This window comes from Bufo gargarizans, chromosome 8, assembly GCF_014858855.1.
Source record: "Bufo gargarizans isolate SCDJY-AF-19 chromosome 8, ASM1485885v1, whole genome shotgun sequence".
NCBI classification, from domain to species: domain Eukaryota; kingdom Metazoa; phylum Chordata; class Amphibia; order Anura; family Bufonidae; genus Bufo; species Bufo gargarizans.
The window spans coordinates 137507130-137526492 of NC_058087.1; the positions used below are offsets into that span (position 1 = coordinate 137507130).

General features: G+C 46.0%; 1 protein-coding gene across 1 annotated transcript in view; it reads left to right on the forward strand.

Moving 5' to 3' along the window:
- Positions 1 to 6597: 6597 nt before the first annotated feature.
- Positions 6598 to 19363, forward strand: part of METTL9 (methyltransferase like 9) — a 29008-nt gene continuing 16242 nt past the window's right edge. Inside the window, exons 1-4 of the mRNA XM_044304286.1 lie at positions 6598 to 6919; positions 12426 to 12616; positions 15079 to 15288; positions 18939 to 19123. Of these exons, the coding sequence (XP_044160221.1) occupies positions 6761 to 6919; positions 12426 to 12616; positions 15079 to 15288; positions 18939 to 19123 (745 nt within the window). The 5' untranslated portion in view covers positions 6598 to 6760. The remainder of the gene's footprint in view (positions 6920 to 12425; positions 12617 to 15078; positions 15289 to 18938; positions 19124 to 19363) is intronic.

Here is a 19363-nt window from a genome sequence, read left to right on the forward strand (position 1 = left end):
AGAAGAAACGTAGCCAATCCGCATTGTGTGCAGGTAACCTTAGGGTACGGTGACACATTCAGGTTTCCTGACGCAGTTTTGGAAGCCAAAACCAGGTGTGAATTCAAAAAGAAGTCTTATCTGCCCTTTACACTTTCTCTCCTTTTATGATCCACTCCTGATTTTAGCTTCTAAAACTGCATCAGGAAACCTGACCGAGTGGCTATACGTAAGGGTAAGTTCACACACAGTTTTTTGGATGAGGTAATGAAGCAGATCTGCCTGTAGTTTTTAGCCAAAGCCAGAAGTGGATTCAAAAGGAATTGGAAATATAAATTGTACATCTCCTTCTTGGTGGATCCTGCAGGCAGATCTGCCTCATAACCTCGTCCAAAGAAACTGTGTGGCCGTAGCCTACGACGCGTCATAGTAATCTCATGTGTAGGTTTAGGGAGTGCATTCTCTTCTATATATTTGCACTTAGTCTGGAGGAAGGGTTGTAGTCGTATTACTTTGCTGCTGTATCTGTAAAATCTTAGATTTTGTTTATTAATGTTTTTTTGTGATGGGCAGTGATGTTTTTTTGTATGTGTAGGATAATAATTTGGGCATTTGTATTAGGCCTCCTACACACGAACGTATATTCTTTCCATGTCCGTTCCTTTTTTTGTTTGTTTTTTGCGGACTGTATACGGAACAATTCATTTCAATGGGTCAGAAAAAAAAACCTGAAGTTGCATTCCATGTCTGTATTTCCGTTCCGCAAAAAAATAGAACATGTCCTATTATTGTCTCCATTCCGGACAAGGATAGTACTGTTCTATCAGGGGCCAGCTGTTCCGTTCCGCAAAATATGGAATGCACATGGACGTCATCCATATTTTTTGCGGATCCGTTTTTTGCAAAATACATATGGTCGTGTGTATGAGGCCTTACTCCATTTTGCAGTAAAAGTTGGTGAAAAATTATACTAATCCTGTGTGTCTTATCTTCTCTAAATTTTAAATGAAAGCATTTTGTGCATCATTTGTGGTGTTTTATATCCAAAATTCTGTGCTGATCAATTATATATATATATATATATATATATATATATATATATATATATAGATTTTTCAAAGAAGAGGCAGCACTCCAAGATACGGTGAAAAAACGACCCTCTTTATTTCCCCTGTGCGACGTTTCAACTGCTCATTGCAGTCTTTCTCAAGCATAACAGTGGTGTCACAGCATTTACATTTATACCCACAATGCTTAGTGGGTCAATTAACACAGTAATTGACAGCAATATAGTCCTATCAAGTATAAAGACGTGAATTACAATAAAATATTATCATGATCGTAGATATAACATGTGTGCCGATTACAATCTTTACATACATCGTGCCATTTCATAAAAATCACAAATCGATAGACAGTACCAAGTGCATAAAGTGCCTTGTGCTTTGTGCCCAATTATAGTGATCACCTGTGTATATTAATTACGCGGTACAAGACCGCATGGTTAAAAACTTACATAGTGGAGGAGTGTAATAATGGCAGGCATCTCGGCGTCCCTGTAGCCTCACCGCGCATGTCCGGTATCCTGGATACCGACTTACACAAAGGGAAGACGCAACCGGAAGTGACGTCAAACCCAATGCGCACATCCGCATCCCGGCGCCAACCCCACAGCCGACGGAATGGAGGGCAACATCTCCCTGTCCAGCCTCCCGATCACATGACTTTGTCACGTGAATCGTTACCTGGCAATCGGGAAATGTTTACCCTCAACACCACGCCGCCCTCGGAGTTGATCCGGGCACGATCGTAAAAGCTATATCAGGAACAAATTAGTTGGAGAATGATAAAGTCATGCACACTATTCTCATGGTTATAGTAAAAAACTAAAAATGTAGAGGTATATATAAAAAAAGGATATCAAATCGTGAATATCGGAGGATTGTACTCCTTAAGGGGACACCACATATATTGTTTTATTCTGTTTTTATGGAGAAAGGGGGGTATGGTCCATAAGGATGAACCACACAAGTGACCATCCCCATAAACCCGAAGGCCCGCGGGGCGCAAAATGTTGTCCACACCCTGCAACCCCACATGCCTTTTTTAACCATGCGGTCTTGTACCGCGTAATTAATATACACAGGTGATCACTATAATTGGGCACAAAGCACAAGGCACTTTATGCACTTGGTACTGTCTATCGATTTGTGATTTTTATGAAATGGCACGATGTATGTAAAGATTGTAATCGGCACACATGTTATATCTACGATCATGATAATATTTTATTGTAATTCACGTCTTTATACTTGATAGGACTATATTGCTGTCAATTACTGTGTTAATTGACCCACTAAGCATTGTGGGTATAAATGTAAATGCTGACCACTGTTATGCTTGAGAAAGACTGCAATGAGCAGTTGAAACGTCGCACAGGGGAAATAAAGAGGGTCTTCTTTCACCGTATCTTGGAGTGCTGCCTCTTCTTTGAAAAATCTATAACAAATTGACCCGACAGCCTAAGGTCAGAGGATTTTTTGCACTCGGCTCCACCAGTTAAGTAGTGCTGCTGCTATTTTCTTTGTGTTATATATATATATATATATATATATATATATATATATATATATATATATATATATACATATACACTCGCCTAAAGAATTATTAGGAACACCTGTTCTATTTCTCATTAATGCAATTATCTAGTCAACCAATCACATGGCAGTTGCTTCAATGCATGTAGGGTTGTGGTCCTGGTCAAGACAATCTCCTGAACTCCAAACTGAATGTCAGAATGGGAAAGAAAGGTGATTTAAGCAATTTTGAGCGTGGCATGGTTGTTGGTGCCAGACGGGCCGGTCTGAGTATTTCACAATCTGCTCAGTTACTGGGATTTTCACGCACAACCATTTCTGGGGTTTACAAAGAATGGTGTGAAAAGGGAAAAACATCCAGTATACGGCAGTCCTGTGGGCGAAAATGCCTTGTTGATGCTAGAGGTCAGAGGAGAATGGGCCGACTGATTCAAGCTGATAGAAGAGCAACGTTGACTGAAATAACCACTCGTTACAACCGAGGTATGCAGCAAAGCATTTGTGAAGCCACAACACGCACAACCTTGAGGCGGATGGGCTACAACAGCAGAAGACCCCACCGGGTACCACTTATCTCCACTACAAATAGGAAAAAGAGGCTACAATTTGCACGAGCTCACCAAAATTGGACTGTTGAAGACTGGAAAAATGTTGCCTGATCTGATGAGTCTCGATTTCTGTTGAGACATTCAAATGGTAGAGTCCAAATTTGGCGTAAACAGAATGAGAACATGTATCCATCATGCCTTGTTACCACTGTGCAGGCTGGTGGTGGTGGTGTAATGGTGTGGGGGATGTTTTCTGGGCACACTTTAGGCCCCTTAGTGCCAATTGGCCATCGTTTAAATGCCACGAGCTACCTGAGCATTGTGTCTGACCATGTCCATCCCTTCATGACCACCATGTACCCATCCTCTGATGGCTACTTCCAGCAGGATAATGCACCATGTCACAAAGCTCGAATCATTTCAAATTGGTTTCTTGAACATGACAATGAGTTCACTGTACTAAAATGGCCCCCACAGTCACCAGATCTCAACCCAATAGAGCATCTTTGGGATGTGGTGGAACGGGAGCTTCGTGCCCTGGATGTGCATCCCTCAAATCTCCATCAACTGCAAGATGCTATCCTATCAATATGGGCCAACATTTCTAAAGAATGCTATCGGCACCTTGTTGAATCAATGCCACGTAGAATTAAGGCAGTTCTGAAGGCAAAAGGGGTTCCAACACCGTATTAGTATGGTGTTCCTAATAATTCTTGAGGTGAGTGTCTGTGTGTGTGTATATATATATATATATATAATAATTTTCAAATTTTTTCTGATATGCCCTTATAGCTTCTGTATATAGCATACTTTTTCGTGGGGTTTAAATATACCATGCCAACTTATGACTTGCAAGACATTCATAAGGGCTCATGCACACGGACAAATTGTGGTCCCCAATTTACGGGTCCATGTGGCTAGCGCAGACAGATGCAGACCCATTCAACTTGAATGGGTTTGTGATCCGTCTGTACCGCAAAAAAAAATTAGAACAAGTTATATTTTTTTGCAGTTCGGAGGCACAGACAAAAAAAACATGGCTCCGTCATGCGGTGCACAAACAGTCGGTGGCGGTATATTGCGGACCTGCTGTTTGCGGGCAGCAATATGGGCACCGGACAACAACAGTCGTGTGCATGAGCCCTAAGGCTTCCTTTAATCTCCATTGTGAACTCCGGCATGCTGTTCTGGCAGAGAACCGCCTACCGGAATCCTCTGAATCTGGAGCTGCCAGATACAAATGGAATGCCCGCCAGCCGGGTATGGCAGAGATCCGTACCCTGTTCCAGCACACAAGCAGAGACTCGGCTGGACAAAAAAACAGCTGCATGCTGCGATTTCTATCCGGACGATTCTCAGTTTGTCTATCGGAACAGCGCGCCGGAGTTTCACACCAGAAGTGTGAAACCAGCCTAGGACTTCATTGGTAACTCGTCAGCTGCAGGCTCGTTTTTCTGAGGGTCTGTCCTGGTGACAGCTTACCTTTAATTGACAGTAGTCGTAATCCAACTATTAGCTGACCTACGAGGGGAATCGGGCACCAATCATTCTCACGATCGGTGGGGATCCCAGTCTCTTCTACCACAATCCTGTGCTGTGGATTGAGGATAAATACATTTCATGGGAGGCAAAAAATGTCCTGCTCTTATACTAACAACATCTCTCTGCACAGGAATGTCAAGGCCGGACTTGTGTAGGACATGTCGCTGATTGGTGCGCTTACTTCTCATGTAAACCCATCCTCAGGTGAAAAAGATAAAAAATCTTGATCAGATAGACTTGAGAAGCATTAGGGCTCATGCACACAAACTCATTTTGTTTCCGTGTCCGTTCAGTTTTTTTTTTTGCGGCCCGTATGTTGAACTATTCACTTCAACGGGGCTGCAAAAAACAGAAATGACTCCATGTGCATTCCCTGTCAGTATGTCCGTTCCGCAAAAAAATAGACCATGTCCTATTATTGTACGCATAACGGACAAGGATAGGACTGTTCTATTATGGGCCAGCTGTTCCCTTCTGCAAAATGCGGAATGTGCACGGACATGCAAAATACATATGGTCGTGTGCATGAGCCCCTATCCTGACATTTAGTTTACTGTAGAACAGAAGTAGCTGCACCTCCGCTGATACTCTCCCATTGGCAGCCTACAAATTTAATTGCGGGATGGCGATGTCTTAGCAGCCTAGGCCTAAGGGCTCATGCACACGAACTTAGTTTGCCACTTCAGAGGACGCTATTGCGACCGAGGCAGAAGCTGATGCAGAGGAGTAAGTACGCCTAAAGGCGCAATCAGCCTTGTGGTCCATCGGATCCTGGAGACTTGATCCGTCGTCCGATGGTACTATGGTCCTCTTGGAAATGGCCATATCCACCTTTGGTACTGGCCCCCAAGAGGACAATTGATCTTCTCTTAACGGGAAGACAGACTTAAATCTTTTGGTCAGCACGGGACCTTTTTCTGGTTTCTTCCACTCAGTCTTTATTAATGACAGGAGGGAATCGTCCGCTTTAAAGGCCCTGGGCCCCTTAGAGGCGGACGTTGAGGCTTCGCCCTGATCAACATCCTGGTCTCCCGACCGGATGGATCTCAGTAGCCGCTGGGCTTTCTCTGGAGGGAAGAAGTAGGAAAACCCATCCTCATCTTCGGAAGAAGAGAGAGATCCCTCTCTAGCATCCTGAGCCCCCGTACCTCCATGGCTCGATGAGGAGAGGAAGGTCTTTGGCGCTTAGATATAAGAGCCTGCTTCAGCTCCTCTATAGAGGAGTTCACCTGATTCATGTTGGACTCCATGTAGCTCTTCACCCAGTCAACTACATCTTCTCTGGGGAAGAAGCTCAACTCTACAGGGCGGACATCGAGAAAATAAATAATTGTCCTCCAGGACAATTTGACAGTCGTGGCATTAAAGATGGCGTCTCTTGCCAGAATTCTTCCTGCCAGGGTCCCGATCACCGTCTCCTGTAGACGACATGGCTGCAAGAAACAAACAGAATTAACTGTTGAGTCTGGAAGAAGGAAAGGAAATCCAAGCAAATCGGCTTTTACCCAGAAAAACAAAGAAACTGCTTCAAACAAAACCGCAAGGTTAATTAGCAGAGGGGGGAGGGGGCTTTGCAGAATACCCCATCCGTGCCACTGGTTAGGACGTAAGGGATACAGCAGGTGGCTCTATACAGTTGCTATACCAAATTTTTAATTACAGAAGTATTCAGATCCAGGTGCTGGCTAAACTGTAGAAGTTTCTGTAGGACAGCCCCTTTAAAATGCTAGATCAAAACTCTATCATACAAGGTTTCCTGCCAGCAGTGCCCTGAGTATGTAGCACGTGACTTCCACATCATCCTAGCTATTCTAGACGTGTACAGCGGAAGTTGGTACCATAGAGAGGCTTCAGCGGTACAGCTAGGCTCCTGGACGCGGAGAGCGACCTCTGCAGTCTGTGTGGTGTGATCACCTGAAAAACGTCCGTGTGGAAACGGAGACTGGTGACTAGGGTTCCTCCCCTCTTCCAGTCTCGTTTACCCCTCCTTCTCAGCACGGTTGCTCTCCTCCCACCCATCACTCGCCTCCTCGGGCCGATGTGGGCCATGGACGGGCTCGGTTCCGGAGGACATCAGCCGAGGCTGCTCAGATGAAACTGTTCCTCGGCTGGGTACTCACCTACGTGCTCTGCCTGGCCGTGGTGAAGAAGATGTGGAGCAGCCGGTACCTGAGGAGTCACCTGAGTAGATCCCTGTATATGAACATGCTGAGCCAAAACCATGCCCCTTACTGGGAAGTGAGCCACCAGGTGTGTGCACAGGGATGGGGGTGCGGGTGACAGGTGCTGGGAGGACACGTCCATTGTGCTGCAGCCTGCCCATAGGTGCCTGTGTATTGTCTGCCACATGCAGCCACATTCTGTTCAATCCTCATCCATGTGGGAAATGGAAAGGGGGTCTGACTACCGGGGACTTCCTCCCATCCAAAGTATTAGGGGGGTTGTCAAGGATTGGAAGAACATGGCTGCTTTCTTCCAAAATCAGCGCCACACCTGTCCAGCGGTTACACCAGGTATTGCAGCACGCTGAGCGTCCCATGGACAAAGGTGGCGCTGATTCTGGAAGAAAGCCCCCGTGTTTATTAAATCCTGTACAACCCCTTTAATGGGCTGTAGCCTTTCCTTTTTGTTTCTTTACAGACACACTTCTGCCACCGACCAGCAGTGGCGCTGTTGTGCAGCACAAGAAGGAGGAGCCTCTGTGCGTTGTGTGGCGCTCTAGCCCCTTAAAGGGGTACTTCTTTTACAAGTTATCCCCTATATACAAGATATGGGATAACTATTAGGGTACGTTCACACTTGAGGCAGGCAGTTCCGTCGCCGGAACTGCCTGCCGGATACGGCAATCCTGACGCAAACGAATGGCATTTGTCAGACGGATCCGGATGCGGATCCGTCTGACAAATGCATTGAAATACCGGATCTGTGTCTCTGGTGTCATCTGGAAAAAAACTGATCCAGTATTTGCCGGAACGCTTAATACCGGATCCGTTTCAATGGAAATTAATGCTGCGGTATTTTCTCCGGCCAAAACATGAACTGATGCATCCTGAACGGATTGCTCTCCATTCAGAATCATTAGGATAAGACTGATCAGTTTTTTTCTTTTCCGGCACTGTGTTCCGTCCTAGGGGGTCTATACCGGAAATGAACTGATCAGTTTTATCCCCATGCATTCTGAATGGAGAGCAATTCTACTAAATACGGATTGTGTCCGTGTTGCATCCTTTTTTGCAGCCCCTTTGTAACAATGCCTACTCTGCACAAGAATAGGACACGGAACGGACATAGCGATGTACTGTCCGCATTTTTTGCAGCCCCCATTGAAATGAATCTGCAAAAAATATAGATCGCATGCGGGCCAAAATATGGTTGTGTGAAAGGCCTCATGCACACTACTATATTGCATCCGGATGTCTTCAGTTCAGTCTTTTTGACTTTTCAGGACGGAGATAATACCGCGGCATGCTGCGGTTTTTTTTTCTCCGTCCAAAATTCCGGTTTTAGTGTCGGATCAGGCATAAAAAATACCGCAATGCCGGATCCGTCCTTCGAAACGGATCCGTTTGTCCGTATGACAAACGGAGAGACGGATCCATTCTTGCAATGCATTTGTGAAAACGCTAGTGTGAAAGTACCCTTAGATCGGTGGGGGTCCTACCGCTGGGTTACCCCCCATGATCACTTGAATGGGAAGCCCCAAAATGAACAGAGCAGCAGGTCGCGCATGCGCACTTCTGCTCCATTCATCTCTATAGGAGTTCTGGAAATATCTTAGCTCTGTACTCGCTGGCTGTAGATCTCCTGTAGAGATGAATGGAGCAGCACTGCACATGCCTGACCTGCTGTGCCATTCATTTTGGGGGGGGGGGGTCCTCGTACTGGTGATCGATCTAACAGTTATCCCCTATCCCGTGGACAACTGTTATCCCCTATCCCGTGGACAACTTGTAACAAGCGGAATACCCCTTTAATCCATCAGAAGGCGTTTCATATCAGTGCTTTTGGCAGGGGATCCCTTTAATCCATGGTTGGCTGCTTGTATCGATGTCTCCTTCTGATAAGGCGCAGAAACGACACCTATTCCTGAGCAAGATTATCCTGATAGCGGCTCATGCACATGAATGTGCGCGCCCCACGCCCGTGCTGCGGACCGCAAATAGCGAGTGTATTGCTGTAGTGCGGCGGCATGAAGCACACAGCGTCATAGCAACCAATGACGCCGTGCGTTCCTGCTGTCAGCAGGATGTCAGGCCGGGATACCACGGACCGCTCACGTCCGCGTTCTACGGCCATGTGCATTCGGCCGTAGAGCTGAACGGGACATGTCTGCCTCTTGTAAATACCCCCTTAGGGCTCATGCACACAAACGTATTTTCTTTCCATGTCCATTCTGTTTTCTTGCGGACCGTATGCGGAACAATTTACTTCAATGGGTCAGCAAAAAAAACCTGAAGTTACTGTGTGCATTCTGTTTCCGTATTTCCGTTCCGCAAAAAAATAGAACATGTCCTAATATTGTCTCCATTACGGACAAAGATAGTACTGTTCTATTAGGGGCCGGCTGTTCCGTTCCGCAAAATATGTAATGCACACGGTTATCCGTATTTTTTTGTGGATCCGATTTTTCGGACCGCAAAATACATACGGTCGTGTGAGGCCTTATTCTGGCAGATCCTGTAGGGGGGGTGTAGACTTAGTGGATCCCGGGATCCTTCATTCATGTGTCTAAGTTTCCATTGCCTCAAGCCCATCCTCTTTGTTTGCACTTGCCCGTCTGCATCCCTGATCATTGCTCCATGTATGATCCCAGAAGGTGTGGAGGACCTGATGTGATGGAACGCAGGAGGCACCTAGACATCAGCCGGCAGTGAGTGACTTGTCATTGTTCGTCAGGACATTGTGTGACTTCCTCCTGCTCATTGTCTGGCAGAGCGGCGCCATCTGCTCCTCACGGACATGCACTTCTCACCGTCAGGCCACAAGGGGCATGAACGTCGCCTGCTCGCACCTCCGGGCACGTTCTTATTAGCATTCATTGTCTCAATAAGTAGCATCTCTACATCGCTGTGAATATCTTACAGGGTTAGGGCTCAAGCACACGACCGTTATGGTATTGCGGTCCTTTTTTTTATCCGTTGTTCCGTATCTGAGGTTTTTTTTTTTCTCTGATTTAAGTCCTGTTCCGTTCCGTTATTGCACAAAACATATCTGTATGGTTTCCATATTTGATCCGTTTTTTGCGGATCGTATACAGAAACAGTAACTTATTAATCACTAAACTCATGAGCAATATGGGCTGGGCATAGTATTTCTGCAGTATAGATCCCCAAAATACGGATGACATACGGATGTGTTCCGTGTGTGTTCTGTATTTTTTATTTTTTTTGCGGACCCATTGACTTGAATGGGGCCGCGGACCGTGATTTGCGGACAATAATTCGGACAGGCACTACTTTTTTGCGGAACGGCCATGCGGACAAACGGAAACAGAATGCACACATTTTCTACAGCCCCATTGAAGTGAATGGTTCCGCATATGGTCCACCAAAAAAACGGAACAGAAGCGGAAAGAAAATACGTTGTGCATGAGCCCTTAATATTAGTTGTCCGGCACATATGTAGCCTTTGTGTTTGTGCCCCTTCCCCCACCCAATTAATTTTACTCCAACCCTTTCTGTGAATTATTTTATTTTTAACGCCATAATACAATTCTGTGCCGTTTCGCTGCTCGGCCCTAGGCTGGCTACAGTGCCTTGAAAAAGTATTCGCACCCCTTGAGGTTTTGCACGTTACACCCACAAACCTAATGTATTTTATTGGGATTTTATATGACAAACCAACACAAAGTAGCAAATATGTGCGAAGTGAAAAGAAAATGATACATGGTTTAAATTTTTTTTATAAATAAAAATCTGGATAGTCTTGGGTGCATTGGTACTCGGCCTCCCTGAGTCAGTACTTTTTAGGACCATCTTTCACCGCACTTACAGCTGCCAGTCTTTTGGGGTATGTCGGGTACAGTATATGTCTTCAGATAGGCCAGAAATGGGGTGTGGATGAAGTCTATGTAGCGGTACCTGCACACGAGTGCGGGTTTACAAACAGAATTTCCACATGGATTTAGATTTCTCTGCGTTTTTACACCAAATCCTCATATGCTTGGATGCATCCAGTCAGCCATATGTATTTTGCGCTTCGCAAAACGCAAATCTACTAAATACGGATTGTGTCCGTGTTGCATCCTTTTTTGCAGCCCCTTTGTAACAATGCCTACTCTGCACAAGAATAGGACACGTTCTATCTTTTTTGCAGGCCACGGAACGGACATGGCGATGTACTGTCCGCATTTTTTGCAGCCCCCATTGAAATGAATCTGTAAAAATATAGATCGCGTGCGGACCAAAATATGGTTGTGTGAAAGGCCTCATGCACACTACTATATTTGTTTTGCGGTCCGCAAATTGTGGATCCACAAAACACGGATCCCAGCCTTGTGCATGCCATCTTTTTTTATTTATTTTTTTCAAAATGTGTTCTCCTTCTCTGCAAAACGGACAAGAATAGGACCAGCTCTATCTTTTTGGCAGGGCCGTGAAACAGTTACACGGATGCGGACAGTGCGCGGTCTGCTCTCTGCATCTTTTGCGGCCCCGTTGAAATGAATGTGTCTGCGTCCGATCCACAAAAAAAAAGCTAATTGTATGCAGATTGAACATATGGTCCTGTGCGTGAGGCCTTAGGCTAGGTCTACACGCCGACATTTTGTCGTGCGACAGTTTTTATAATGGTAGTCTGTGGTGTCGCACTGCGACATACTGTGACTGACACAACAGTCGCAAAAAACCCATTCAAGATGGATTTTTCTGCTACTGTCGCGTCGCAGCATGTTGCAGTGCGACACCATAGACTACTATTATAAGAATTGTTGTGCGACATATGTTGCCGTGTAGTTGTGCCCTATGTGTCGCGTGACTTATTGTCGTCGTGTAGACCTAGCCTTACTCACAGATTTGCACAGGCCTCGTCATATATTAGGCCAATCCTCCGGCAATCCATGCTCCGAGCTGCTGTAGATTTCTAGCTTCATTTGCACCAGAAAACTGAAGGAAATAAAGATAAATTTGTCTCGCCCCTTTCCAACTCTTGTCATGCCCCCTTTTTTTAGAAAAAAAAAAAAGTTGCATTTAAAAAGTCACAAACACACAACTTGCAACTTTTTGAAGCCACCCTTCTGAGGTCAAGGAGTACAGCTTTCAGCTATATCCGCCAGTGAATGGAGCAGAGGTTCTATATGCCGTCCATTGCTCGGGGCCCCTCGCTCCTGTGATTGGCGGGGGTCCCAGTGATCATTCGTGTATCACCTATCAGGTGCACAGCTGGATAAGGCTCCGTTCACACATCCGCAATTCCATTCCGCGTTTTGCGGAACGGAATTGCGGACCCATACATTTCCGGGTCCGCAATTCCGATCCTGAAAAAAATAGAACATGTCCTATTCTTGTCGGCAATAGCGGACAAGAATGGGCATATTTCTCTTAGTGCTGGCAAAATGCGGAACGCACATTGCTGCTGTCCGTGTTTTGTGGATCCGCAAAACACACACGAATGTGTGAATAGACCCTTAATGTTGTTGATGGGGGAAACCCCTTTTAATCTTTGGTGGAGCCAGGGGTGCAGTACATGTATTTATTTCTAGGCTGTGTTGGAAGTTGGAGTCGGGCGCCATCCTTTACCTTCTGTCTTCCTTCCTCAGTGGTATTTGTGTGACAAAGAGAAATTAAGTGAAGATCTTCAACCAATATTTGTCCAGAGTTTCTTGGATCACGGAACGCAGACCTTCCTGAACAGGAGCATCGAGAAGTCGGGCTGGTTGTCTATACAGCTCTACCACTCCTTTATGTCCTCCGTCTTCAGCATGTTTATGTCCAGGACGTCCATCAATGGGTGAGTTGTATTACCTCCAGTAGAGCCCATTGTACTCTTCCTGGTATTAACCCCAATTTATTTATTTTTTTGCATTTTTGTTTTTTTACTTTTTGCTCTCTGCCTTCCCAGAGACAATACAGTTTTGTTTTTGTTTTTTTTCCATTCACATAGTTGCATGAGGACTTGTTTTTTGCAGGACAAGTGGCACTATTTAATATTGCATATAATGTAGTGGGACACTGAAAAAAAAAAAAAAGGCAATTCAGCCATAGATTTATGGGTATTATTTTTACGTCATTCCCTATATGACAAAACGTACCTATTACCTTAATTTTTTGGGTCAATACAGCAATATAGCTTTTTGTGTGGTTTAGGCTACTTTCACACTTGCGTTCAGGGCTCCGCTTGTGAGTTCCGTTTGAAGGCTCTCACAAGCGGCCCCGAACGGATCCGTACAGCCCTAATGCATTCTGAGTGGATGCTTGCAGCGTTCGGGTGTCCGCCTGGCCGTGCGGAGGCAAACAAATCCGTCCAGACTTACAATGTAAGTCAATGGGGACGGATCTGTTTGAAGTTGACACAGTATGGCTCAATTTTCAAACTGATCCGTCCCCCATTGACTTTCAATGTAAAGTCAAAACGGATCCGTTTGCACTATCATGAACAAACATGATAGTTCATAGTAATGATAGTTCATGGTAATGCAAACGGATCCGTTCTGAACGGATCTAAGCGTTTGCATTATAGGTGCCGATCCGTCTGTGCAGACACCAGACGGATCCGCTCCGAACGCAAGTGTGAAAGGAGCCTTAATAAAAAAGAATTAACAATGTTGGCAAAATTATATTTTAATTTTTTTTTCCTTGCATTGCATACATATTAAATACTTTTCTTCCGGCATAGAGTTCCGTCGTCGGGGCTCTATGCCGGAAGAATCCTGATCAGTTTTATCCTAATGCATTCTGAATGCAGTGAAATCCGTTCAGGATGCATCAGGATGTCTTCAGTTCCGGAACGGAACATTTTTTGGCCAGAGAGAATACCGCGGCATGCTGCGCTTTTTGCTCCGGCCAAAAATCCTGAAGACTTGCCGCAAGGCCGGATCCAGAATGAATGCCCATTGAAAGGCATTAATCCGGATCCGGCCTTAAGCTAAACGTCATTTCGGCGCATTGCCGGATCCGACGTTTAGCTTTTTCTGAATGGTTGCCATGGCTGCCGGGACGCTAAAGTCCTGGCAGCCATGGTAAAGTGTAGTGGGGAGCAGCATACTTACCGTCCGTGCGGCTCCCGGGGCGCTCCAGAGTGACGTCAGGGCGCCCCAGGCGCATGGATGACGTGATCGCATGGCACGTCATCCATGCGCATGGGGCGCTCTGACGTCATTCTGGAGCGCCCCGGGAGCCGCGCGGACTGTAAGCATACCGCTCCCCACTACTACTATGGCAACCAGGACTTTAATAGTGTCCTGGCTGCCATAGTAACACTGAAAGCATTTTGAAGACGGATCCGTCTTCAAATGCTTTCAGTACACTTGCGTTTTTCCGGATCCAGCGTGTAATTCCGGCAAGTGGAGTACACGCCGGATCCGGACAACGCAAGTGTGAAAGAGGCCTTAATAGTACAAGGCATTTTTGAGATGCAGCAGCGCTACTGATTTTTATTTTAATATGGCCAAAGGGGGAAGTGATATGAATTTATATATATATATATTTTTTTTTAACTTTATTTTTATATTTTTCAAAACTTGTTTTTTCACTTAGGGGACTTTAACATGTCATCCTCAGATCACTTCTGTCATCAACTGCAATGAATTACCAGTGTAGGGGAGATTCACTATGGAGCCCTGCTAGGAACATAGCTCCCAGGGAAAAACCTCTCAGGTGCCGTGGTTGCAGTTGACCACGGTCCACAACATCTAACGGGTTACCACTGATCACAGATAATGCTTTGGGTGTTTGCTGTATAAAAGAGCAGGCCTTCCGCAGCTATGGCGCTCGCTCAGCTTCTGAGTGACCGCCATGTTTACATACCCGACTTATGATGTACAAGATTAAAAAAACATGGTGGCCTCCGGCACGGAACACGTGCCCATGAGCCTTTGACGTTAATGGAGCTGAGCTGCAATACCACACACAGCCTGTGAACCGGCGTGGTGCTGTGTTCTTCTAATCCCCTACAGTCCCTATAACAAGCACTCCGTGTCCACAATGATGGGCCTGCATCTGACTGTCAGTCATTTCTTCTGGACTCAGTTCGGTTTTTATGTGATGATGGTTGTGTTTTTTTGGGGGTTTTTTTGTAACAAAGAAGCTGCGGCCTTGGATGCCTGGTGAACCAAAGCAAAAAGGGTCCACTACGGTAATCTATAAACTATGATATGGCAGGTCTATGACTGTGAACCAGGGTCAGCGATGCATACAAAGCTGTAGTTTGAGGGAAGCTCTAACCACGTCTGCCATTCTCCCTTTTGTCCTCAGGCTCCTTGGGAGGGGGTCGATGTTTGTCTTTTCGCCAGAGCAGTTCCAGAGACTTCTCAAAGTCGGGCCGGATTGGAAATCTCATAGATTACTGGATCTAGGAGCCGGAGACGGGGAAGTGACAAGGGTTATGAGTCCACATTTTGAGGAGATCTATGTCACAGAGATGTCCCAGACTATGATATGGCAACTTCAGAAGAAAAAGTACAGGTATTTTTTTTACCCACATGTTGTTTATATCCAGTTTTTCCACTAGTGGGAGACAGAGAGTCAAAACCTCCACCAATGCTGGAATGAAGGGACCCAGGGACTCTTCTGGGCACCAGCCTGGAGGTCTCTAACCTAAGGCCCCATTCACACGTCCGCAATTTCGTTCCACATTTTGCGGAACGGAATTGTGGACCCATTCATTTCTATGGGGCCCCATGATGTGCGGCCCGGCTCTAGAAATGCGGACCCGCACTTCCGGACAAGAATAGGCATATTCTATTAGTGCCGGCGATGTGCGGTCCGCAAAATGCGGAACACACATTGGCGGTGTCCGTTTTTTGCGGCTTCATGGATCCGCAAAACACGTTACGGACGTGTGAATGGAGCCTTACATGTCTGGTGCGGTCCTAAGGCCCCATACACACTAGTGCAGGGATGGCCAACCTTCGGCCCTCCAGCTGTTGCAAAACTACAACTCCCAGCATGCCCAGACTGCTTACAGCTATCAGCCTGCAGCAAGGCATGGAATTGTAGTTTTACAACAGCTGGAGAGCCGCAGGTTGGCCATGTATGCACTAGTGTATTGTCGGCTGAACCCGACAAGAATGGTGGGTTTGGTCGTCAATCTAATGGTGTGATGGCTAGCTTCTGTGGTAAATCTACTACTCCCAAAATGTACACTTGGCTGTTCTCAGCACGCCACAGAAATGAATGGAGCATGCTGGGGGTTGTAGTTTTACCACCGCTGGAGTGCCGGAGGTTAGCCATCACTGGTCTAATGTGTATGGGGAGCCCCCGAATCTCCCCCGACAGATGATGTCCAGATAGAGAAGGATCCGGCCAACAAAAATGTCTGACAGTTGCTTTCTCATGTCTCCCTACTCAATACATATACATGTTTGCCCGAACCGCACACGTATGTGTATGGGGGAGTTGGGAGCGATGGCTGTCGGCCAAACAATCTATTGAATCTGTATGGCCGCTTTCTATGCAAGTGTAAGAGAGCCTTCACAGGCTGCCGATTTTGTTGCAGAAATTTCCACGACTGAAAATCAGTTCTGTTCATTTGAATGGGGCGGCGAGCGCATGGAGTTCTGCAAGCCCCATTCAGGCGAATGGAACAGATTTTCAGTTGCAGATATTTCTGCAGCCCAAGGCTAGCTGGTAATGGGTGGACGGGCTCTGTGCACTAGGAGCGCTTTCACATTCGTGAGTATGTGATTTCCAATATAAAACAGGCCTGCACATACCAGCAGCAAGTTGTAGGAGCCTAGGATTCACCCAGTACCTGGCAAAAGTACATATTTCCAGTTCATCCCGCATGGTTGTTCCCCTTTGACCTTCTTGGGACAGGAAACAGGGGTTAAAAAGTCCCTTTTTAAAGGGGTCCTAAGGTGAAGACCTCTGGTAAGGACCCAGTCTGACCGAAAGAGTGGAGATGAGCGGTAGTTCTCTACTATCATTTGGGGAGTGGAGTAGCCTACAGCGCCTATCTGCGATCTACAGTTTAGTGCAAAGCTGTATTTAGAGCCACATTCCTCCATAGACAATGTGGACAATATCAATGGAAATTGTATGTAATACAAGACGTGCAAGACCTATATGTACTGGCCATGTGATTTATAGGGTATTGTATACTCTACACCTGGAGATAGTATGGGTCAGCCTGAAGTTAAAGGAACATGAGTGTGACCAGAGCACTGAAACTTAGTAAAGATCCTACCCCGACCTGTTATAATGGGGGGCAGCACCAACCTGACTGGGAATTCCTCTTGTATGGATTACAGCTATCCCTTCTATGGCAATAAATTGGTATATCTACCTCAAGACAAGTGATTTTCAGTAAATGTAAACTTATGCCCAACTGAACTCTTCTCTGTTTATTCTATCTATTTTCACCTAAGGATGCTGATGTCGCGAAAATTAGGGACCCTGCCTTCATTGCACCTAATGCCCATGACCTAAAGGGCACCTCTGTCCCTCCGGGAAGGAGACTCCCCTCACTGCACGCCAACCCAGGAGCTACAAAACAGCAATAGAGACTGTGAATTCCTCTGTCCACATTCACACTTGGGCCTCTTTCACACGGCCATATGGCTTTTTCAGTGTTTTGCGGTCCGTTTTTCACGGATCTTTTGTTCCTGTTGTGTTTCTGTTCCGTTTTTCCGTATGGCGTATACAGTGATTACATAGAAAAAATCAGGCTGGGCATAACATTTTCAATAGATGGTTCTGCAAAAAATTGAACCGATACGGAAGACCTACGGATGCATTTCCGTATGTGTTCCTTTTTTTTTTTTTTTTTGTGGAACCATTGAAATTAAATGGTTTCGTATACAGACCGTATAAAAAACGGCCCATAAACAGAAGAAAAAACAAAATGGTCGTGTGAGAGAGGCCTTACAGCCGTGCTCCCACATATAAGCTGCGGCTATGTACACTGCACAGGTCCTGTAACCTTTTGCCACTCCTCAGTCCCTGTGTCTCGGGGCTAGTGCCATGTAAAGATCTTGTGAAACCCTTAAGACTGCCTCTGACCTTGAAGCTATGCGGGCAGGTGGGTTCTCCGTTGGCCTGGTTTAGACGCAAAGGTTCTTTCTCCTTCTTCTTCCTTGAGTTCATACCAACACCCTGGTACGGGATCCCAAGCTTGTCCTGCACCGGTATGAAGTTTGGGTCCATTCACACGTCCGTGGTGTGTTGCGGACCCGCAAATTGCAGATCCGCAACACACCCGGCTGGCACCCCCTATAGAAATGCCTTTTCTTGTCCGCAGCTGCGGACAAGAATAGGACATGTTCTATCTTTTGCGGAGCTGCGGACCAGAAGTTCGGGGCCGCGCTCCGCAAATGCGGAAGCGGAGAGCACAAAGCGTGCTCTCCGCTTCACGTCCTGGCCCATAGAGAATGAATGGGTCCGCACCCGTTCCGCAAAATTGCGTAACGGGTGCGGACCCTTTTGCGGACGTGTGATTGGGGCCTTAATGGTACAGTTTGGTTACCTCATTGTTGATGGCCATGCGCCAGTGCTGTCAGCTTGGCTCGGTTTCTTGCATATACCTTTTGTAGACATCCGGAGTTAGTTGTTTAGTTGGGTTCACAAATTCTGTCATCAAGATTTAGTTTTCTGGCAGAATCAAAAAGTTTCTGTCTTAGGTTTATTCCTGATTCTATGAAAGGCTATTTTTATCTAATGATAAATATCTGAGAGATGTTATCCTTAGACTTGCGCCCCCCCCCCCCCCCCCCCCCCCCTAAATTATAATTTGGTACGTCTCCTGTTGTGCGGTCATGAGGGATGAACTGGAGAATAGGAATTAGATTTACCGGTAATTCGGTTTCCAGAGATTCCCTCATGACGGCACCCGTACATTCTCTCCCTTACTAACCGCTATGTAAATATTGCATATAAGATTTTCTCATGATTTTAATAAATCGGTCGCATCCATCCTGGTGTAGTAATCTGGAAAAACACTGGTGGGAAGGACATTTTAACCTCCCTGCTTCCTGTCCCAAGAAGGTCAAAGGGAACAACCTCCTGTTGTGCTGTCATGAGGAAATCTCTGGAAACCGAATTACTGGCAAGTCGAATTCCTATTTTTTTACCACTGATAACATGAACTTTTTTTTTTTTTTCTTTCATACTTTTAGAGTACTTAACATTGACGAATGGCAGAGTACTGGTTTCCAGTATGATGTCATTAGCTGCCTAAACCTCCTTGATCGCTGCCACCAGCCTGTGACCTTACTGAAGGAAATGAGAAGTGTCCTTGAGCCAACACGAGGTCGGGTCATATTAGCCTTGGTCCTGCCATTTCATCCTTATGTAGAAAATGGTAAGTAGCCTCACAACGTGCCTTATCTTCATTGGTGTGGGAAGGTATTTTCTGTTAAAGGGGTTATCTGGGAATTTGATATTGATTGCCTATCCTGAGGATAGGCAATCAATATCAGATTGACAGGGGTCCAACCCCCGGCACCCCTGCTTGATCAGCTGTTTGAGGAAGCCGCTGCGCTCACCGGAGAGCTGCAGTCTCTTCACAGCTCACCAAGCACAGCGCCATACATTGTATAAC